Source organism: Bos taurus, chromosome 7 (assembly GCF_002263795.3).
Source record: "Bos taurus isolate L1 Dominette 01449 registration number 42190680 breed Hereford chromosome 7, ARS-UCD2.0, whole genome shotgun sequence".
Classification (NCBI taxonomy): Eukaryota; Metazoa; Chordata; class Mammalia; order Artiodactyla; family Bovidae; genus Bos; species Bos taurus.
Window position 1 is genome coordinate 94,864,713 of NC_037334.1, and position 23,913 is coordinate 94,888,625.

General features: G+C 38.8%; 2 protein-coding genes across 11 annotated transcripts in view; one reads left to right on the forward strand and one right to left on the reverse strand.

Annotated features, from left to right (window-relative positions):
- The window catches only part of SKIC3 (SKI3 subunit of superkiller complex), a 144,218-nt gene that overhangs the window by 100,135 nt on the left and 20,170 nt on the right, over positions 1-23,913 (reverse strand). For 5 of the 9 annotated variants that reach the window (XM_024995323.2, XM_005209742.5, XM_024995322.2 and 2 more), the window contains exon 1: positions 2,707-2,771. The exons of 3 other annotated variants lie outside the window; for them this stretch is intronic. The gene's annotated coding sequence lies outside the window, so the exon portion shown is untranslated. Of the gene's footprint in view, positions 1-536; positions 2,772-23,913 lie in introns of those variants that run through there. One more of the 9 variants, XM_059888833.1, reaches the window with a different exon arrangement.
- The window catches only part of ARSK (arylsulfatase family member K), a 54,860-nt gene continuing 33,927 nt past the window's right edge, over positions 2,981-23,913 (forward strand). Inside the window, exons 1-3 of one of the 2 annotated variants that reach the window (XM_024994365.2) lie at positions 2,981-3,152; positions 11,155-11,284; positions 14,636-14,795. In XM_024994365.2, the coding sequence (XP_024850133.1) occupies positions 3,015-3,152; positions 11,155-11,284; positions 14,636-14,795 (428 nt within the window). In that variant the 5' untranslated portion in view covers positions 2,981-3,014. 2 annotated transcript variants of the gene reach the window in all.

Genomic DNA, 23,913 nt, shown 5'->3' on the forward strand with positions numbered 1-23,913 from the left:
TCACTAAACCAATTAGCCCTTAACACAGGATCTTTAACTGATGACTTAAACATACACATAATGGAGCCCTTCCCTCAGTGCAACACACTATACATACACAAGTACACACAGAGAGATGTGCACACAGAGTGGTATACACACACAACTCAAAAGTACCTCTTCTGATATGGTAAGTTGCTGCTGCTGCTGCTAAGTCGCTTCAGTCGTGTCTGACTCTGTGCGACCCCATAGATGGCAGCCCACCAGGCTCCCCCGTTTCTGGGATTCTCCAGGCAAGAACACTGGAGTGGGTTGCCATTTCCTTCTCCAATGCATGAAAGTGAAAAGTTAAAGTGAAGTCACTCAGTCCTGTCCGACTCTTAGCGACCCCATGGACTGCAGCCCACCAGGCTCATCTGTCCATGGGATTTTCCAGGCAAGAGTACTGGAGTGGGGTCCCATTGCCTTGTCCCGACATGCTAAGTTACTGGTTAGCAAATATGCTTTATTTCCAGAATAGAGTGTTCAAAATCAAACTGAAATTATAAGATAATTACCCAAAGGAACTGGGAAGGCCTGGGCGGGAGGCGAAACCTGGTGGGGAAGGTGAGAAGGGTAGCTGAAAAGGAGCGATTACTCATGTAAAAGTGAAAATAACTGGACTAATGAATGGTCAAAGGTATACAGAGACTGACTTCAGCTCAGAACATGAGCTTTTAATAATTACACCAATAAAAATATGGAATGGGCTCCTCAAAGAAGTGTTTCCCGTCACTGGAGATGAAAAGGCACAGACTGCACAATCCACTTGGGAGGGATACTGTAGACAAACCGAATGTCGGAGAAGGAAGACGAGACGTCTTCCAGAGCTATATATCCGAGGGCCTAAAATATCCATCTTGCTCCAAACTACTATAGCACCTGCTCCCACTAACACTGCCAAAAGGAGAGCCAGGAAGAAAAAGATGTGATTCACTCACCCTGACCGTCAACTCTGAATACACGTCCTGAGAAAACAAGGCCACAGAGACTGAAGAGTTCACAAAATCAATACTATCCCACAGATAAAGTTAAATATATTTTTAATGACTCTAAATGTCAGTCAACATTGTTTCTCTGACAAAATATGTTCTATATTCCAAATTAACTCAAAACAAATATTTGAAACAGATCCTGTTTGTGAGGGAGCCTATGTGTATTACCTCTCACGCTGTACTATTATTTCAGTTTTTCCCTAAGGTGTAAGTTCCTTACAGTCAAGGACCATTGTTTCTGTATCTGTCTGCTCCCACAGATGTTTAGCATGCTGCCTGACCAACAGCGCTGCTTCACTAACTAACATAGTAAATTCATGGGAACGCCGTGACATCCTACAGTTAATTAGAGACAGCAACGCAATGAGTCAGGACAGACTACTCAAATTCAAGTCCTACTCAGACTGATTCCCTCTGTAACCTTGGGCAAGTCATTCAATTTGTCCAAGTCTCAGCTTTCCTATCTGAAAAAAACGGTGAAAGTGGGGATAACAGAAAATCCTCCACGTAAAAGTACTTGGCACACAACAGGTGCTCTACAAATGCACAGTATAATGCTCAGAGCATAATAAGCACCCTGCGAGTATTAAATAAGTAAAGTCTGACTCCTTCTGTAATTATTTTCTGCAAAAAGCACTGTCGGATATTAGTATGAAAAGTTGATTTCACAGAAAGAAACACTACAACTCTTCCTTTTTCGTATCAAAAGATTAAAGCGACTAATATGATGCACAAATTATACACCTGAAACTATAATAACCACATCAGGAACTTGGCTATGGGACCAAAAATCTGCTTCCTCCCCCCACCCCCCCTCCCCGATTTCTCCAAAGGAGTTCAACAGTCAAGAGAACCAGAGATCTTTTAAAAACCACTGCAGCGGAACAATGGTATTCTAAACCTATGTCGGTTATTCGAACAAGCCACACAGCCCAGCCTTTCTTCCTCTGAGGGCCCGTCCAGCTCTTCTTTCCTTCACACTCTGGAGGCAAAGGGCGCCTAAGCTCATCCTCACCCCAAAAGATGAAACTTGTTTTGCTGCTGCTGCTGCCAAGTCGCTTCAGTCGTGTCCGACTCTGTGCGACCCCATGGACAGCAGCCCACCAGGCTCCCCTGTCCCTGGGATTCTCCAGTCAAGAACACTGGAGTGGGTTGCCATTTCCTTCTCCAATGCATGAAAGTGAAAAGTGAAAGTGAAGTCGCTCAGTCGCGTTCGACTCCTAGCGACCCCATGCACTGCAGCCTTCCAGGCTCCTCCGTCCATGGGATTTTCCAGGCAAGAGTACTGGAGTGGGGTGCCACTGCCTTCTCCGGAAACTTGTCTTAGTAGGCCGCAACCCTCACCCCGCCGGAGCACATCACTGCACGGGAAAAGCGGGGAACAGGACAAGGCAGGCTAGAAATACTTTTCGGGAGAAGGTGTTAGAGGCGCCCCACGGGACCCGCATCCCGCGTGAGGCGGTCCAGACAGACAGACAGACGTCCCACAAGGAACCGCCCGGTTCAGCTTCAGTGACAGACAGGCTGCCACCTCACCGTCTCCCGGTCTCGCCTGACACTCTGCCAAGCTCGTCCGGCGCCAAACCGGCAGCCCCCGGCACCCTGTCCTTTCTCGCTCTAGGTAACAATTCCACAGGCCGACCGGCTTCAACTTCTGCAAAAGGCGACAGCAACCAAAAAAAAAAAAACCCACCTGAGAAAGGAGATGCTCCTCTACTACAAAACGCCCAAGCTCAAAGCACAGCGCATGCGCATTTCACCCCCAGGCATCGATCACATGACTGGAAGTGGCTGGGGGAAGTTTAGTTCTCTCGGTATTTGATTAAAAGGTCTTAACGAGAGTTGAGAGACGGGCGCTCCTCCTGTGTGCATGCGCTCCCCTCGAGCCTCATGGGAGTTGTAGTTCTGAGGGTAAAAGGAATCCCCGCCTTCCTGTTCTCCCGAGGAACTTCCTAGAGGGAGGGGGAGGGGGCTCAGCGCCCGGAGGCCCAGTAAGCGGAGATGCTGCTGCTGTGGGTGTCGGTGGTTGCAGCCTCGGCGCTGGCAGCACCAGCTCCCGGGGCAGATGGGCAGAGGCGGGGAGCAATTCAGGCTTGGCCCGATGCTCCTAACGTGTTGCTAGTCGTGAGCGACTCCTTCGTAAGTATGGAAAGGCAGGGGAGGGGGCGCCCTGCTGCACAGCCGCGATTGGCCCAGCCCTTCCCCTGCTTGCAGGCTTCCGGGAGCAGAATCTGAGACTTCCAAACCCGTTTTATCCTGATGCAAAGCAAGAAATGCATTTTACCTTGACGGCCCGTACAGACCTACGTGCACCACATAGATATGCATGTAACACACATAAAAACATGCTTTAGTAAGACGCACTCCGATTCGCATCTTAGCAAATTTTTTTTTTCTTTGCTGGCCCATTAAATTACTAATAAATTTTCAGTCCATATCCCCGCTTGATTCACTTGTGGGGCAAAATAACATTCTGCATCAACGTAAAAGCCTGGTAGCTTTCCAGCGATCAAGGTACTTTTATTACCCAGTTGTCTGATAATCCTGTTAGTGTTGATTTATGTTCATTAGTTGACATAATTTGACCCATTCTCCTATATTCCGGATAAACTGTATGCGTATATGTGTTGTTGTTTAATCCCAAACTTAAACATTTTTTGTAACTTTCCCAAACCATCAACTAAAAAGAATACAAATATTAACATTACCTGATATTTTTAGTATTATCCATGATATTAAAACTACTGCTTGGACAAATGTTTGGTTACTAAATATAATGTTAGTTTATTATGACAGGGTGTCACTGTGGTCAGGTAGATTGTTGGTGTTAAGTATGTCTGGCAGCAAAGAGCACTTTTAATCATTACGTTGTATTGCCTTCCTCATAAAATAACCCAGGATGATTAAAGTTACATAATCTGGATATACCCCTAGAATTTATTGAGAATATTACTTAAAGTAATCTTTATGATTATCTAAACTTAGGATCCTAACAGGCAATCTTGGAGAGTAACAAGAATGAGTTTATTATCAGTGCTCTTGAGATTAAAGGGAAAGGAAGGAAGCAGGATCCTGCAAAAAGAGAACTGACTGTTGCCTCAGCTGATCTTGTGCGTAGTTCTCAAACTAGCATGATGCTTCAGAGCTGTTTCCAGTTTGGGGGAGGAGACCAGGCCTTTCATGTTGGATGGCCATTATTTGTGGAATGCACCCAGAATGGGGCACCATTTGGAGCAAGACAAACTACCGTCAGCAGAGGCAATCTTTCACTCTAAAGGGAATCTTCGTGGTGTGTCACAACATCCTAGAAACTTCCGAAGATGACTGAAATATTTGGAGTTTGTTTTTAGTATAGTATAAGCACATAGATTTTTCTATATGTGTGTATGTAAATTTTGATGCAGATTAATATCTCTTATGAATATAGAAGAAAAAGTCCTGAAAATACTAGCAAGTCGAATTCAAATATATATAGAAAGGGTTATACACCATGGCTAAATGTGATTTATCCCTGAAATGTAAGGTGGGTTTAATGTCTGAAAACTAGTCAATGTGATAGACCATGTTAATTGAATAAAGGACAGATAACAGGTGATCATTTCAATAGATGCAGAAAGAGCATCTGACAGAATTCAATAACCCTTCATGATAAAAGCACTCAACCAAGTAGAAATAGAATTTTTTCAACCTGATTAAGAACACCTGCAGAAAATCCACAGTTAATGTTATTGTTAACTATAAAAGACTGAATGTTTTCTCCCAAAGACCAAGAACAAGACAAGGCTGTCCATTCTTACTGTGTTTATTCAGCAGTTAAGCTGGCAGTTTTCTAGGAAGGGAATTAGACAAGAAAATGAAATAGAGGTCATCTAGATTAGAAAGGAAAAATGTCTCTATTTGCAGATAACATAACCTTGTATAAAGAAAATCCTAGGGAATCTACTGCAAAACTTTTAGAACTAATAAGTTAGTCTACACGGCTGTAGGATGTAAGATCAATACATAAAAATCAATTGTATTTTTATACCTTTGATTGATGAACAAACGAAAAATAAAATTAAGAAAATAATTCTATTTAAAATAGTATCCAAAATATAAAATACTTAGGATTAAATATAACCAAAGAAGTTCAATTCTTATACTCTGAATCAAACTATAAAACATTGTTGAAAGAAATTAATGAACACCTAGATAAGCATGTTTATGAAATTGATTTAATATTGTTAATATAGTAATAATCATCAAATTGATCTACAAATTCTATGCAGTCTCTTCAGAAATCACTATGACATTTTTGCAGAAACAGAAAAAAACCATCCTGAAATTCATATGGAAATTCAAGGGACCCAGAATACCCAAGGCAGTCTTGTAAAAGAACTACAAAATTGGAGGACTTAAAGTTTCTAACTTCAAAACTTACCTTCACTTCAAAACTGTAGTAATCAAGATAGTGTGTCACTGGTATAAAGATAGACATATAAATCGATGGAATAGAATTGAAAGTAGAGAAATAAACTCTCAAACTCTCATTTGATTTTTCAATAAAGATGCAAAGACCATTTAATGGGGGAAAGAATAGTGTTTTCAACAGATAATGTTGGGAATACTGATTATCCACATGCAAAATGTCTCACTCCATTTTTAAAAAGTAGCTCAAAGTGAACTGATGAATTAAACATAAAAGCTAAAACTATTAAACCCTTAGAAAAAAACATGGGTGCGAATCTGTGACTTTGGATTAGGTAGTTTGCATGCATGCAAAGTCGCTTCAGTCATGTCTGACTCTTTGCAACCCTGCCAGGCTTCTCTGTCTATGGGATTCTCAAGGCAGTGGTTTGCCATTTCCTGCTCCAGGGGATCTTCCCGACCCAGGAATGGAATCCGAGTCTCTTATGTCTCCTGCATTGGCAGGCCAGTTCATTACCACAAGCACCACCTGGCAAGCCCTTGCTGCTAAGTCACTTCAGTCGTGTCCGACTCTGTGCAACCCCATAGACAGCAGCCCACCAGGCTTCCCCATCCCTGGGATTCTCCAGGCAAGAACACTGGAGTGGGTTGCCATTTCCTTCTCCAATGCATGAAAGTGAAAAGTGAAAGTGAGTCGCTCAGTCGTGTCCGACTCTGTGCGACCCCATGGACTGCCGCCTACCAGGCTCCTCCGTCCATGGGATTTTCCAGGCAAGAGTACTGGAGTGGGGTGCCATTGCCTTCTCCTGGCAAGCTCTTAGGCAATTTAAAAATGGGCAAAAGATCTGAACAGACAGTCCTCCAAAGAAGATATGCAAATAGTCAATAAACATATGAAAAGATACTCAATATTGTTAATCATACGGAAATGCAAATCAAAACCACAATGAGACACCAGTTCACATCCACAAAGATGACTATAATCAGAGACACACTAGAGCCATGAGAATATGAGAGAAATGCAACCTTCATATGCTGCTGGTGGGAGTGTAAAATGGCGTAGCTACTTTTGAAAACAATCTAGCAATTCCAAAAATGTTTAACATGAGTTTCACATTGATCCAGCAATTCTACTTCAAGGTATATATCCAAAAGAAATAAAAAACATATGTCCACACACATATGTCCACACAAAAACTTTTACATAAATATTAATACTTCCAAAAAGTGAAAACAACTCAAATATATATCAGGTGATAAATGGGCAAATAAAATTTAGTAATATTTTTCAACAATAAAAAAGAAATGCAGTATTGATACATGCTGCAACGTGGATGAACCTAAAGTCATTACGCTAAGTGAGAGAAGCTACTCAGAAGGGACAACATACTGTATGATTCCATTTGTCCAAAGAAAGCAAATCTACAGAGACAAAAATTAGAGACAGACCAACAGTTACCTAGATTCGGGAGAACAGGAGGATTAACGCGTGACAGTTAAGGAATACTAGATTTCTTTTGGACATGATGAGAATGTTCTAAAATCGATAGTGATGATGCTTACACAATTCCCTAAATATACTAAAAAAAAAAAACACTGAATTGTATAAATTAAATGGGTTAGTTGCATGATGTGTGAATTATATCTTAATAAACCCATTTTTTCAAAGAGAAAATAAACACCTCAGCCTGAGTCTTAAGGGTATAAGGGCATAAGCATCCTCTCTGCCCCGCTCCTTCACCCCTGAACCTGTGCTGTTTGTAGTTTTCATGAGGTTTCGGGAGTGCTATACACAGGACTGTGTAGTAGTGTCTAGTGAGGCTCTCATTCAGTCTGATGAACAGATCTGAAAAGAATGCTCTAAACAGTCTTGCTTGATAATAAGTCAGACAGTTAAGATTACTATTATATTCTTTCATTAGATTGATGTCTTGAAATCTAAACATCACTGGTTTTCCCTGGCCCAGAATAAGGAGTTGCATACCAAGTCATGAATATTCTTTGGAAGGACTGATGCTGAAGCTGAAACTCCAATACTTTGGCCACCTGATGCAAAGAACTGACTCAATGGAAAAGACCCTGATGCTGGGAAAGATTGAAGGTGGGAGAAGGGGATGACAGAGGATGAGATGGTTGGATGGCGTCACTGACTAGATGGACATGAGTTTGAGCAAACTCCAGAAGTTGGTGATGGGTAGGGAAGCCTGGTGAGCTGCAGTCCATGAGGTTGCAAAGAGTCAGACATGACTGAGCAACTGAACTGAACTGAACCAAGTCATGGCTCTAGAAGGAGCAATCCAGATCACAGAATTATATCTACCAAAAAGCTTATCCATCCCAAGGCAGGAAATGCCTGCCTCCCAGGAGAGTCAAGAATAATAGCAGAATTCAAAAACTAAGGCAAAAGGCAATTGGTATCATTTCTGGCACTTTTATGCAGAAAGCCAATTCAGTTCAGTTCATCCTCTGTCATCCCCTTCTCCTCCTGCCTTCAGTCTTTCCAAGCATCAGGGTCAGTTCTTCTCATCAGGTGGCCAAAGTACTGAAGTTTCAGCTTCAGCATCAATCAGTCTTTCCAGTGAAAACTCAGGACTGGTTTCCTTTAGGATGGACTGGTTGGATCTCCTTGCAGTCCAACGGACTCTCAAGAGTCTTCTCCAACACCACAGTTCAAAAGTATCAATTCTTTGGTGCTCAGAAAGCCAATTAGTGGGTCTCTTTTTCTTTTTTAAATGCCCAGTTTTAGGGTACTCTATTTGTTTAAACAGTAGGAATGGCCTTAAGATAATGAAAGTTATTCTGAAAACCATTCTGGAAGATTTTCTCTCGCAACTAAGATGTGCTAGAACTGTACTAAGACCTGACTATTCATTGTGAACTACAGTACCACACGATGGAAAACTTACTTTCTCTGTGGTTTTCATCAGCTAACCATGTTAAGATCCATTTCAGTTCAGATTGAATTACTATGTGAACCACCTCCCATCGATACCATGAGCAGTGGTACCACTTTAGCCTTTTTTTAAAAGTATTTGCTAGTGTGTAAAAACTACATGAAGTTAAAAAGCCAAAACTTCTAGAAATGTTCAATATCTTCTCTAATAAAATAGTTTTGATCTTCATTTAAAGTATTAGTATGCTTTTGACCTTGAGAATATGTGTAGCATAATTTAAATATTTTCTCAGAACCTAGTCAAATATAAATCATTCCATTGATGCACATAATCCAGGTTTATTAAGTTTTACAAAAATGCAGTGTTGAATTTTGAACATATTGAATTTGTCTTTTGTAAATTATACAGCTCTGAATTAAAGACTTGTTTCATTTCACTCACTGAATATTTATTGAGTGCCTTTATATTGCAGGCAGTAATCTTTACATGGACCACCTTTTACATATTCTGTGCTAGAAACTTCCCGAAGTGAGGTAGTTATCCCCTCCCCCATTTGCCATCCTTGCTATTCTGCTATTTAAAGATACCTGCTTTCTTGTCTGCTTTCCATGGAAATGAGTCAAGAAATTGCTAACATGAATTACAGACACACTGCTGTATCCATTCAGTGGTCATTACACCCGTCTGAATCTAGCCTGCAGGTCTTGGAGTCCAAGCCTCACTGTCTGAATTGTATGGCATCCCAGTGCTTCTGCTACAAGACCTCCTGCTCCATCCCTCCAAAAGGATGAACCTGGGTGGCTGGGTTGTCTAGAATCCATCCAGTGGCCACAAATGGTTATCATCCCCCATGTCCAAAAGATTGAAGGAATAAGACCTGTAGGCATTTGGGTTTTATCAAGATAAGTTTCCAAGAGTTTGAATTTATGGATTTAGTGAAATTCTTACCAGGGTAGAGTGTGCACTTTTGTCCTGGGCTCCCTTGCTCATCATTCAGGAAATCAGGAGTTACTTGCTTAGTATTCAGTGATTACTTCTGCTAGAAGTGGTATTTATTTCAACATACAAGCATGCTCTAACTTTCCCCATCTTTTAAAAAATCCTGACCTTAATCCCACATTTCTCCTGTATCTAACCCTCTATTAGCTAACATCCACCCCATTTTTTTTGTTTTGTTTTGTTTTCCTTTGCAAAAAAAAATACTTAGAAGTGGTTTCTCCACCTGCCATCTCACTTCCCTTTCTGTTTTAGGTGTCCATTCTTACGACTCCATTGGAAGTGCTCCTGTCAACGTCACCAGCCACCAATTCCAATGTGCATTTTCTGACCTTATTTACATACCCTCTCAACACAGCTATTCCGTCTCTCTTGACACACTGTCTTCCCTCAGCTTTCATGAGACTCAGTCTCCTGATATCTTCCTCCCTCACTAGTCATTCTTTCTGTTTCCCACTCTGCCTTCTCTTCTTACCTGGGACTCCTCAGGGCTTCTTTCTTTCTTTTCTCTCTCTCCCTAAAAGATTTTACTGTCTCACAGTTTTCAATGCCATGGATATATTAAAGCCTTGTTTCACTAGGATAGACTTCTCTGAGCTCCAGATTCCTATCTGTACCCTAATTTATATCTCCATTTGGAAATCTCAGACATCTCAAAGATGTATGTATGTCCTGTATTTTGGATTAGCTCACTTTTAAACTGTATTTTATTTACAAAACTACACTGAAAACATACAATAGATATAACTCCAGGACTGGAACATTCTTTTTTCTCTTTTTTGCTCTTTACCAAGAAGAGTTCTTCAATTCCCAATTCAATTCCAAAATAGGTATCTCCAACCTAAACATCTCTTCCAGTCTTCCAGCTCATCTCTCCAGCTGCCTAGTTGTTATCTCCGCTTACGTCCTGCAGGCATCTCTATTTGAATGGGTGACCCTCCTCATTCTTCAGCTCTCACTTCCCAGAGAAGCCTTCCCTGTTCACTCTTACCAAGAAGGTTTCCTTTGTTGTTCTGTATCTTTAGATTTTTTTTCAAGGCCATATAACAGTAATGGTATTGTAATTATTCTTGGTTTATTCTTGGTTTCCCTGATGCTGGGAAAGATTGAAGGCAGGAAGAAAAGGGGACGACAGAGGATGAGATGGCTGGATGGCATCACTGACTCAATGGACATGAGTTTGGGTAAACTCTGGGAGTTGGTGATAGACAGGGAAGCCTGACATGCTGCAGTCCATGGGGTCACAAAGAGTCAGACACGACTGAGTGACTGAACTGATGTTTTTTGCCTCTCCCACTAGTCTATAAGCTTCATGAGGCCAGGGACTCTATTTTTATTCACCATTGTATCTCCAGATCTTTCATAGTGCCTGGCACATACCAAATACTCAACAAACATTGGTTCAGTCAGTCCATCCAACTTTCCATTAATTTCTTTCATTTATTTTCTGTATTCAAATGGATCTAAGTCTCACACAACATGAATTTACACTATTATGAGCCAGAGAATGATAACACTTTGTCTACTTGTTTTCATTATTTGAAGGTTCTTAGGATCATATTGAAGTTTTTTGCTACTTGTGAATTTTTTTTTAATATTTATTTATTTGGCTATACCAGGTCTTAGTTGCAGCAGGCAAACTCTTAGTTGTGGCATGTGAGGTCTAGTTCCCAGCACAGGGATCAAACCTGGGCCCTCTGCATTGGGAGTATGGAGTCTTAGCCTCTGGACCACCAGGGAAGTCCCAACTACTTGGGAACTTTATGGTTAAAATTAAAGGAAATTATTTTCTTCTTTTGCGATGTAATCAGTGCTTCATAAACAATTAAATTTCTTTATTCCAGGATGGAAGGCTAACATTTTATCCAGGAAGTCAGGTAGTGAAACTTCCTTTTATCAACTTCATGAAGGCACATGGCACTTCCTTTCTAAATGCCTACACAAACTCTCCAATCTGCTGTCCATCGCGTGCAGGTACGAACATGCTTAATTTTACTGGAAGTAGCCCCACCCTGAAAATGTTTTCACACTTTAAAAGACTATACTCCAAAATAGGATAGTAAATCATATTTGGCATCTAATAAAAATTTTTGAATATATGTGAGATGTGTTTCAGGGTATGTAATGGGTATTGGGGGTTTCCCTCATGGCTCAGCGGTAAAGAATCGGCCTCCTAATGCAGAAAACATGAGTTTGATCCCTGGCTTGGGAAGATTTCCTGGTGAAGGAAAAGGCAGCCCCTCCGGTATTCTTGCCTGGGAAATCACATGGACAGAGGAGCATGCAACTCCATGGGGTTGCAAAGGGTGAGGCATGAGTTAGTGACTAAACAACAACATTGGGTATTGGGCTTTTTTAAGAGTAGAAATTTTATCACCTAAAATGGTGTTTAGTTAAAGTCTGTTGTTTCATTTCCTTATGACTGGTGACTAAGAATCTCAACTCTCCAGGCAAATTCAGAAATGCTTATATTTCCTAGAGGAGTTCCATTTAAATTTTTCAGTAAGAGATAAGTAGTTGGGAGGGGATTGTAAAGTATACTAAGGAACTGAACTGAAGGAGTGTTAGTCACTCACTTGTGTCTGACTCTTTGCGACTGCATGGACTGTAGCCCGCCAGGCTCCTCTGTCCTTGGGATTCTCCAGACAAGAATACTGGAGTAGGTTGCCATTCCGTTTTCCAGGGGATCTTCCCAACCTGGGGATCGAAGCCAGGTCTCCTGTATTGCAGGCAGATTCTTTAGCATCTGAGCTACAAAGTAGTAAAACTTCTCAGGTATACCTGGAATTTTCCGTATTATTGCAGATTAGGTATTTTTTCCTTCGGTCTCAATTAACTTCTATCCCAAATCTACCTGTTTACTTTTATTATAGTAATTTATGAAATAGGCAGTTAAGTCATGACTAACTGAAAAAAAGAAGAAATCGACATTTTTATAAATTCTGTTCTCTGATAGAGTTGTCTTTCTCTTCCACTTTATGATGGTTTGCACTGGAACTCACAAATAGCAGCCAATGATTTTCTTTTGTCCGTTAAGTTCCTGACATCATATTCTGCATGATTTGAGCCACATGTTTTTATTTTGTGACTACGTTTTCAGCACTACCAACTATATAATCACTGATGATTAAAAGAAACCTGAAGTGTATTATAAATGATGTTTCCATGATGAAGGACCAGGTGTATTACAAACACTTTTGTTCACTTTTTGTTCTTTTTTGAGCAAGTGGAATGAGAGCTGTCCTGGGGTGAGGTGAGGACTGGGTTCCGGTCCTCAATGGACTATGTCAGGCGCGCCCCTCCGTTTCCTAATCGCAGAATGCTGTATGCGCTGTGTCCCTCACAGGGCTGTTCTAGCATCAAGTGAGATAATGGATTTTAAAAGTGCTCAAGGAACGCTAAAGATTTCAGAAATGTTAGGTGATCCTTTTCCTGGAAGAAGTCTATTTTGAACAGTTAGAACAAAGAGAAGGGAATAATCGTAATAAAAACTCACATATATTGCATTCTTACTGCGTGCCTGGCCATATTCTAACTGCCTTTGCGGGTCTTAATTTATATAATTATCCACATTGTCACAAAGTGGAAATTGTTGTTATAAACATTTTGCAGATGAAAACTAAAGTACTGGAAGGTTATATAACTTATCAAAGGGCTAGCAGTGTTGGGATTCAATGCCAGGTGATACCCTATTCCACTTCTCATGAAGAAAGCATTTTGTTAGATGAGAAAAGGATTCAACCCTACTACATGTGTACACAGAAAAGAGAAAAGGCTTTTTTTCCCTGCTTTACTGAGATACAATTGACATAAAACACTGTGTTAGTTTAAGGTATACACCATATTCTAGAGAGAATAAGAACATTTTCATGAGCTGAATCAGTCAGATCAGGTTTATGTGCATCACACAGCACTTATAGCAACATATAGCCATAGTGCTACCTCCCACAAAAGCAGCAACAATGAGGTAACTACCAAAGCTAAGCCCCACACACTGGGGCCTTACTAACATTGTGTCCCCAGGACCAAGGTCAATGACTGGAACATTGCTGCAGAGCAAGTGATTTTTTAAAAAGTACAAACTAAGCCCAAAGTTAGTAGAAGAAAGAAAACAAACAAAGATCAAAGTGGAAATAAATGAAGTAGAGACTAAAAGCTCAACAGAAAAGATAATAAAACTAAGGTTTTTTTTTTTTAACGGACAAATCCTTAGCTATACTTTCCAAAAAAAAGAAAGGACTAAGAAATTAAAGAGGAAACATTACTACTGATACCACAGAAAGGTATTTATAGCTATGACCTTCCCTCTTAGAAATGCTTTTTGCTGCATGCCATTTGTGTTGCTGTGCTGTATTTTCATTTTCATTTGTCTCGAAATTGTTTTTTCTCTTTTCTTCTTTGACCCATTGGTTGTTTAGGAGTATGTTGCTTAATCTCCACATATTTGTGAGTTTTCCATTTTTCTTCTTGTAATTGGTTCTAGTTTCATATCATTGTGGTCAGAAAAGATGCTTGATTGATTTTTAAATTTCTTAAATTCTTAAGAATTTAAGTCTTAGTAAATTTAATTACTCAGTCTTGTTGTATGACCTAACATGATATTCCTGGCGAATATTTCATTTGCACTTGAAAAGAATGTACTTTCTGTGTGTTTGGATGGAATGTTCTGAAAATGTTAAGTCCATCTGTTCTAACAGGTAGTCTAGTGTTTCCTTTTTGATTTTCTGTCTGAAAGATCTATTTGCTGTTGAAAGTGGGGGTATTGAAGTCTCCTAGTATTTGTGTCTATTTCTCCGTTTAGTCCTGTTAATATTTGGGAAAAGATTTATTGACTAAACAATCATAGCTGTAGAAAATAAGAGAGAAGACATAACTAAAAAGTACACTTAACTTTTTTGTGGCAAGCCGGTAACAAGACAAGAAACAAGGAAAATCCTTGGGAATTTTGGGAAAATGAGATCTGTACTTCATTTGACCAACGTGGAAAGTTGACCAATAAATACATAGTGATTATTTTTATGATTGAAAGAAACTCAAGTAAGATAGGCTTTATATTTAATTCCATCTATTTACCTTAAACAACCTGACCTGTAAGCCTTAGAGATTCACCTGTAAAGCGGAAATAGGAACTCATTTCAGTTTTCCCCTGAATAAAACGAGGTAACAATAAAAAATGTTAGGTAAAACACCTAATGCAGGTATATCTTATTGCAGAGCCTGAGCTCTGAACTAGTCATCTCTTTTCTCTCTTGGTATAATTGTCTCAGTCATCAAAATAAATTGTTAAGCTTTGTTTACACTGATCCCATTTTTTTTTTCCACCAGCAATGTGGAGTGGGCTCTTCACTCACTTAACAGAATCTTGGAATAACTTTAAGGGCTTAGATCCAAATTATACAACATGGATGGATGTCATGGAGAAGCATGGCTACAGAACACAAAAATTTGGAAAACTGGACTATACTTCAGGACATCACTCCATCAGGTAAAAAATAAAATAAAAGTGATTCTCTGGCAGAGAATGAATATGTATACATATGACTGATTGCCTTTGCCGTCCACCTTAAACTATCTTTACATTGCTGATCAGCTAAAAGTTAATCTAAAATTAAAAGTTTTAAAAAATGATTTTCATAGACAACCCACTACTGTAATACATACATGTACCCTTTTTGACTTCTGTTATTTCTCTGCAAAGCTGAAAGTAAATCTCTTAACCTCTAGATTGTGTTAATTTGGCTAAATCTTTAGCTTTCTTTAACCTTCTTAAAATATTGAAATTACTTATATGCTAGTAATTTTGTTTTCTTTAAACATTAAAGGTCTATAAAATTGTGTAGTCCATGAGTTATTTTGATTTATATATACAATGGCTGCTTTATTTACTTTAAAATTTGTTTCATAGACTATAATCTTCTTGTTACTTGCTTTTGTCAGTTCTCTCCAACTTTAGTTTTCTATTGTAATTTTTTTCTTTCATTTTACTCAGTCCTCAAAATTAGGCAACCAAGCATAGGCGGTAAGAGTAGAAATCTAGAATCAGATTGCCTACTTTTGAATCCTAGTTTCTTGGTTTACTACTAACCAGCAGTATAATCTTAGGGCTATTATTTAAGCTAACTTCCTTAAATTTAAGTAATTTTTTAAATAAAATTTAAATATTAAATAATGTTATTTAAATTTCTTTGTGGCGAATTCTAAATGAAATACTATGTGCTCATTTCATGGAGTTTTACCAGTTTCTCTTTAAAATCCTTCTACTTTTTAGAAAGTAAGGTTAATCCAAAGTCAGATACACCCATTCATATTATCATATTTGAAATTTTTTTTTGTTTTTGTTGTTTCCTCAGTCAGTCCAATAATGAAAAAGAATCTAAGATTGAACGCCACGTACTCCGTATCACTGTCGCACTCTGTGTGATATGGTTAAACTTTGATCTAAGTGTTATTCCTCAGTGGGATAATCTTTCTTGGCGTGCACAGATCCTGTTTCTCCTTTGAACTACTTTATTCCCACTGCCATCATAGTGCCTGTACATTGTAGACACACAGTTAAATGTTTTGGTTAATGAATAAATGAATGGAATAAAAAGTTATAGCTTATTATTTGATAAACAATGATATTCTATTTTACCTAGGGTTAAAATCAATAAAAGGAAAAGAGCTACTTAAACATTGATATTTGGGAAATCAAAGATGGTTTTCAGTGTAATAATTGCTTATAGCATATTTTCATTTACTGATCCTCTCACCAGAGCTTCAGTTCAGTTCAGTTCAGTTGCTCAGTCATGTCCGACTCTTTGCAACCCCATGAATCGCAGCACGCCAGGCCTCCCTTTCCATCACCAACTCCTGGAACTTGCTCAAACTCATGTCCATCGAGTCGGTGATGCCATCCAGCCATCTCATCCTCTGTCATCCCCTTCTCCTGCCCCCAATCCCTTCCAGCATCAGAGTCCTCTCCAATGAGTCAACTCTTCCCATGAGGTGGCCAAAGTACTGGAGTTTCAACTTTAGCATCAGTCCTTCTAAAGAACACCCAGGACTGATCTCCTTTAGAATGGACTGGTTGGATCTCCTTGCAGTCCAAGGGACTCTCAAGAGTCTTCTCCAACACCACAGTTCAAAAGCATCAATTGTTCCGTGCTCAGCTTTCTTCATAGTCCAACTCTCACATCCATACATGACCACTGGAAAAACTATAGCCTTGACTAGACGGACCTTTGTTGGCAAAGTAATGTCTCTGCTTTTTAACATGCTATCTAGGTTCAGTTCAGTTCAGTTCAGTCACTCAGTCGTGTCCGACTCTTTGCGACCCTTAGGAAACTTAAATAAACTGTCAAGACTGTATTCCTGCTGTATGTGCCCACATATGGCACTTGACTGACACATAGGTTAAGGCTGCTGTGAATGGCATGTCTGCATGAGTTACAGCACAGTATCTTTCAGATTTTTCTGTACAAGTTTAAAGACGAGTTTCAGGGGGGGAAAACATATCTCATGTTGATGTTTGGTAGAAAGCAACACAGTACTGTGAAGCAATTATGCTTCAATTAAAAATAAATTTAAAAAAAGGTCTCTCACTATAAAACATCATAAATAGGTGCATTCAGTGTTTTTTGATAGACTGACTCTCAAAACTAGTTTTTATAACATTGTGCTACCTTTACCACTGAAAGTGGTAAAGCAATTTTTGAACCTGTTTGTATTTTCAGCCAGGTTTACAAGTCCCTTTAGTTTATTGCTCCAATTCTCTTTCTTTTCTCGACATCATGTGATGCTTTCTTCTTGTACCAGTTTAGGGACACTAATCCAGCTATGTGTCCCTTCCTGTATATACTACACTACATCAGACTGGGAACTGTAAAGGCTACATGCTTGTTTCTTCCAGACAACTGTTAAACACGTGTTGGTGGTACCATTCGTTAAGATGACACTTACTAACTATAAGACCAAGGCAAGTTATTTATCTACTCAGGATGCCAGTTTCACTGAATGAGTGTACACTGCTGCTAAGCTGCTGCTAAGTCACTCTGTGTGACCCCATAGACAGCAGCCCACCAGGCTCCCCCGTCCCTGCGATTCTCCAGGCAAGAACACTGGAGTGGGTTGCCATTTCCTTCTCCAATGCATGAAAGTGAAAAGTGAAAGGGAAGTCGCTCAGTCGTGTCCGACTCTTCACGACCCCATGGACTGCAACCTACCAGGCTCCTTCGTCCATGGGATTTTCCAGGCAAGAGTACTGGAGTGGGGTGCCATCGAGTGTATACTAGATGACTCTAAAAATTCTTTCTTTCTGAAGTTCTATGACCTCACTGGAGTACGGTTACATGGTTTATAAAATCCTGATATTAATCTGCCCTCTCACATTATAGGTGTTGTGCTCATAATAAGTCTAATTAGGTTCAAATTTTCTGTATCTTCTTAGCAATTGAAAGGAAACGTGTACTTAATTCTTAAGGTGTTTTGATCACTTTCTCTATGGGGTAAAGCTTTTGTCATCACATCCCCAAAGTCTCAAACAGTGGTCTCAATCAAGGGCAATTTTTGACACCCCCACAAGACTTTTGACAGTGTCTGCAGACACTTTTGGTTGACAGCACAGGGGGAATGCTGCTGCCATCTAGATGGTAGAGGCCAAGGCTGCTGCCAAACAACCCACAATGCACTGGACAGCACCCACTTCTCCAAACAAAAAACGAACAAGCTGAAAACGTCAATAGTGCAAAGGGCGAGGAACCATGATCTCAAGCTAAATACTTTATACTCATCATCATGGCCTTAGGAATGTCACACTGCAAGGCATCACTGGCATTTTCAGTTCAGTTTAGTTGCTCAGTCATGTCCAACTCTTTGCCCGCCCTTGGACTGCAGCATGCCGGGCCTCCCTGTCCATCACCAGCTCCCAGAGCTTGCTCAGGCTCATGTCTGTCAAGTCGGTGATGCCATCCAACTATCTCATTCTCTGTCATCCCCTTCTCCTCCCGCCTTCAATCTTTCCTAGCATCAGGATCTTTTCCAACGAGTCCGTTCTTTGTATCAAGTGACCAAAGTATTGGAGCTTCTGCTTCAGCATCAGTCCTTCTGATGAATATTCAGGACTGATTTCCTTTAGGATGGACTGGTTGGATCTCCTTGAGTTCAAGGGACTCTCAAGAGTCTTCAACACCACAGTTCAAAAGCATCAATTCTTCAGCATTCAGCTTTCTTTATAGTCCAACTCTCAAATCCATGTATGACTACTGGAAAAATCATAGCTTTGACTAGATGGACCTCAGTAAAGTAATGTCTCTGCTTTTTAATATGCTGTCTAGGTTGAGCATAACTTTTTTTCCAAGAAGCAAGCATCTTTTAAGTTCATGATTGCAGTCACCAACTTGCATTTTGAATTTTATTTATTGTCCCATATTCTAAGGGTTAAGATCCACTTAACAGTAGTATTTCAGTTTTTTTTAGAATCAACAAAATCAAAGAAAATGTTAATTTGGAAGTGTATAGAATTAGAAGGTCTTGAGTAATTGATTTTTATAGATATTTTAAAAACTAGATTTCTAAGATCAGTACATTAAAGACGGTAAACATTAAGTAACATTCCTTAAAATACTAAGACTAAGATGATCCTTACTAAAGTTACAAGGGTAAAATCATGTATGGAACACCCGTTCAGAAAATATTTATTAACCCACCTACAGAGTCCCAGATGCTATTTTTAAGTGATGGGAATACTGTAGTGATCAAAACACAAAAATCTCTAACCTCATGGAACTTATACTCTAGTGGCAAATTTAAGCAAATCAGGAGCAAATATAAGCAAACCACTGTCCTATCTTTCCTAGCTAAAAGTTTAAAACCTAAAATCAGATGCCCTGGCACTTCGTCTTATTCCTGTTGTTCTCATCTTACTGCATAAATGTTCTCAATTCATATGTCTTAATGTGTTTCTGAAACCTGTCACAATAGGCCGTACTTAATCCCATGAGACAAATTAAAAATTAGAAGCCTACTTCCCAAGTGAGAGAATTGCTATGGCAAACTTTTTAGCTTGAGCTTGACAACCGGCAAAAGGCGGCAAACCATGGACTGCCCTCACATCTTCTTGTTCCCTTGGCCTCCAGACCAGAAGCACAGGCTTTCTAACTAGAACCTAAGTGGCCAAGAGGGAAGCAGCAGAACTCGAACAGCAACCATAGGGTCCCTTTCAATTCTGCAGCCCAATAAATAAGTCTGTGTTTATCTCATCCATTTCTACTTTTATTTTAACTGTATAATCTAAGATCGTACGTGGGGCTTCCCAGGTGGCTCAGTGGTAAAGAATCTCCCTGCCAATGTAGGAGACCTGGATTTGATCCCAGGTCAGGAAGATCTCCTGGAGAAGGAAATGGCAACCCACTCCCATATTCTTGCCTGAAAAATCCCATGGACAGAGGAGCCTGGTAGGCTACAGTCCATGGGGTCGCAGAGTCGGACACAACTTAGGAACTGAACAATAACAACAGGCTCCTACCTGCCTTAGATCAGATTTATCCATACTAAAGAGGAGTGTATTTTATTCTTTTCCTTATAATGGAAAAAGATATCCATTTCTCTGGTCATTTTTGAAGCATTTTTAGAACCCCACAACTACATACCTTGTTGTTTTTAATGAAATTCAGTATCTAAAACAGCTTGCACTATTCTGAGTACATTGCCAGAATGACTGCTGATAGTGAAAAAGCCTGCTATTATTTTATTTTATTGCTCCAGAACCCTCGCTTCTGATATCTAGCAAATTCTGGCTGAAGCAGCTACTGGGGCTATCTTCAGAATGCTGTCTACCATAACTCCTATGTCAGTTTCTTGGAATACCAGTGATAGTTCTAAGTCTACAATTTCATTACGATTCTTAGATTTTTTCCCATTTAATTACTCAAGTTTAAGGTCCTGTGTATAGCTGCTCTCAGTGAAGTGTAAAAGGAGGGGCCCTTTTGCCAGTGCTGACCATTCATGGAATGTATTCCAATCTACTTTTCGAAGAACTTGAAGATATCTAATAAGGTGGAGATTTCACTTTTTAATTTAACATTAGCATTAGCCAGATATGACCTGGCTAAAGTGACTTACGGTTTAAAACATGAGATTTTTTTTTTAAAGTCTAAAAAAATTACAGTATAGGACAAAATATGGTGAGTTATGTTCAAAGGAAGAAGCAAACACATCCAGATTTTTTTTCAAGGGGTGGGAGAAAAAGCTGTAAAGTACTACATTTTGTCTATTCTACGGTGCACATTTTTTTCCCCACAATTTAACATATCTGAAGTTGCAATGCATCTTACAATTGATGACTACAAAATTCTGTTATAGTCTTCTTGGGAGTGTTTTCTCTTAATAGTATATATTTTTCAAAAGAGTACATTTCATATTACTAGCCTTTTAGATTTGATAAACTTGCAAAAGTAGAACATCAATAGGCTTAGGTGGAGGACAGGAAGAAGACTTCTGAACAAATGCAACCAAGTAGGAAACTGAAAACCCTTTGGAAGACACTGGATAAGCCCGAATTCCTGTAAGGAAGCCATGAAAGGTAAAACTTTAATATGTGAGAAGGACTTGAACAAGCTGAGGCACTGGCAGAAAACAGCCTGCCTGTTTCAGCAGAGAAGCTGAATATGAGAATCTCCATACAATTTTTGTTCTGTAAAAAAAAAAAAATTAACCTTGGAGTAGTTCTGTTCTATTCTTTTCATCCTTGAACATATTTCTTGCCCTCCAATCAAGTCCCGTGGTGATTTTAGATCAGATTTTGGCGTTCGTGTAATTACTTGATTGATCCAACTTGTCTCCTTTCACGTTTCACTTGTTTTGTAAGCAGTCTTTCCATCCTGCCACTTGGCTCTTTCACTGACTACATCCTATTCCAGTTAGCCAGGAAGCATCTGACTCTTCTTCTAATATGATGCCAGAATGCAGAATTTCAAAAGTAAGGTATAAAAAAAAAATAGAAAAAGCAAGATACTTACTCTCTAAGGAATATATTAAAAATTTAACTCATCCTACAGTTTCTAAAGAAGAATATTAAAATGTCTGGAAGTACATAGGTAAATCAGCACTCTTAATATTAAAAATAAAGCAACAACCACAGTATCTACTGTATTCTTTAGACTCAAGCAAGAATGTGCTTTAAAAAAATTATGTGCAAGAATATTGCTTAAGCAGATGAGGAATTAAAAGTTGGTATCTGTCAACACAGGAAGAACAAAACTCATTAATGGCAGACAAAAAATTGAGATCTAATTTAGTCTAAGGGCAAATATTATAAACCAGAATAATAGCTTGTTTTCATCATGACAATCCTTAGTTATTAAAGTAGTTAGGAAGCAAAGCACAGTGGTAACCCAAATTATTATCTATGTGAGGGAGTTTGTGTGTTTTTTAAAGAAACTAAGCTGCAGGAAAATTCAGCTTTCTAAAAATGACTGGCCCCACATGACCTCCATAGAACTAATTTTATAATCAATGGCAAAGGATATTTATTTCTGTCATATGCTTTTATAAAACATTTTGAAGAAATGTATTTATTTTCAAAAATTACTTATTATTTTCATTATTTCATTAAAAGTACCCAAATCTTAAGTGTCAAATACTTAACACATGTTTAAAAAATTGAGCAGGGAATTCATTAAATAAACTGAGGTAGATATATACACAGTAAAATATTAGAAAGCAATTAAAAACTGATAGAGAATACCTAATGGCATTTGACACAAAGGTATTCCAAAAACATATAATTTAATTTAAAAATTATGAAACAGTATGTTGCATGTCCTTTTTTGAAATATATATTGTACATACACACACTAGATAAAACTGGGAAGGTACATACCAAAATATTACAGTGGTTGTCCATCTGTAGTAGAATTAGTGATTTTTATTTGCTTTTTGTTAATCAGTTTTTTTTTTCTAAATTTCCTAATGAACTTTTACAAAAAATTATTGCAGAAAGAGATCTGGGAGAAGATTATGGGAATTTAATAAATTCTCTCAGATCTGATTGAGAAATATCCTACCATGACCTTATAGATAGATCTGGCTTGGAAAGTTGGAAGAATTAGAGGATGCACTTAGACTTATAGAACTGGACTGAAAATAAACCAAAAAGTAACTGTTTCAAGGACAAATTTTTGTAATCAAACCTTGGAGATATTTGAATTTCGAGAGAATCACAACAGATATTATTTACCATCTTTGTAAAATTCACAAAGTAATAAAGAGTTGTGGTTAATAAATGCCAAAGTGAGAAAGCTGAATATTGAGAAACTGAATATTTAGCATATGAAATATCCATGTTTGAATTACTAAAAATTAAAATTTCTTTACTTGCAAAAAAAAAAAAAAAAAAAAAACGCCTTCAAGCAGCAATTCCTGTGATGTGTTTCAGTCTGAGATCACTTGTAGTTTTTTTCTATAAGAATTATCAGAATTCTCATTGTTATATGCAGTACTTTTTCTTTTCTTTTTTTTTTGCATACAAAAGCTCCAATTAGAATCTAGTCTTTTCAAGCTCTGAAAGTATGCCTTTAAGAGGACAGTATGTCCAGTCCTTCCCCTGACATTTCTTACAGACTCTTAAAAGTACCTTTTGCACTAGAGAAAATGTCAATCCTATTTTGTAATAGTTTTGTAAAGTTATTTATGGTTATCAAGCCTCAAAAGAAGTGGAGGATTACGACAGCAAAACTGTCTCAGAATATCTACACAAAGTTGCTGGATCCTCCAAAGTTTAGCGCCTATTTCTATATTGAGCTTGACTGTTGTTTCTATAAATTGATTTTTTAAGCAGTTTTGGGTGTGTGTGTGTGTGTGTATATATATATATATATATATATATATATATATATATATATAGGTAGATGCAAAGATAAAAATACTGATCCACTTTAAAGTATAAAACTATGAACTTTTGAGACTTCCCTGGTGGTCCAGTGGCTAGCACTCTGCACTCCTAATGCAAGGGGCCCAGGTTCCATCCCTGGTCAGGGAACCAGATCTTACATGCCAGAGCTAAGACCTGGAAGACCCAAATAAACAAAGTAATTTAAAGAAAAAAAAAAACTACTTTTTTGAATGAGTTTTGTGCTGACACTTAACCCAAATGACAAGATTTCTAAGGTAGTATTCATGTTAGAAACTGCCCACTAAAATCTTAGGTTACCCTCTACTGAGTCTTGATCAAGAAATAAAAAAAAACAAAAACAAAAAATCCTTAGGTCACTCAACTCGATCCTTAGAATCAACCAAGCTGGAGACCTAGACTCAGAAAACCGGAATCAGAAAAGGCTCCAGGTCTGAGAGCACCCCAAAGTCACGCCCAGAAACAGGCCGGTCAGATCACTGCAGCTATGGCACTGCTGCTGTCACGCATCTCTAGCTGATCCTATGTCTTTGTCACTCTCAAGATTCAGAATCCCAGGACCTGGGTGTCAAATGGGCAACCCAGGTCACTAGCCTACTCCCCAGGTGCCTGGGGTCATAGCCAGAGGGCTTATCACCCACACTTCAGCTTCTGTAATGGACAAGGGCATTTTCCCTTTCATTAGAACCCACATAATAGGAAATTCTGTCCACAC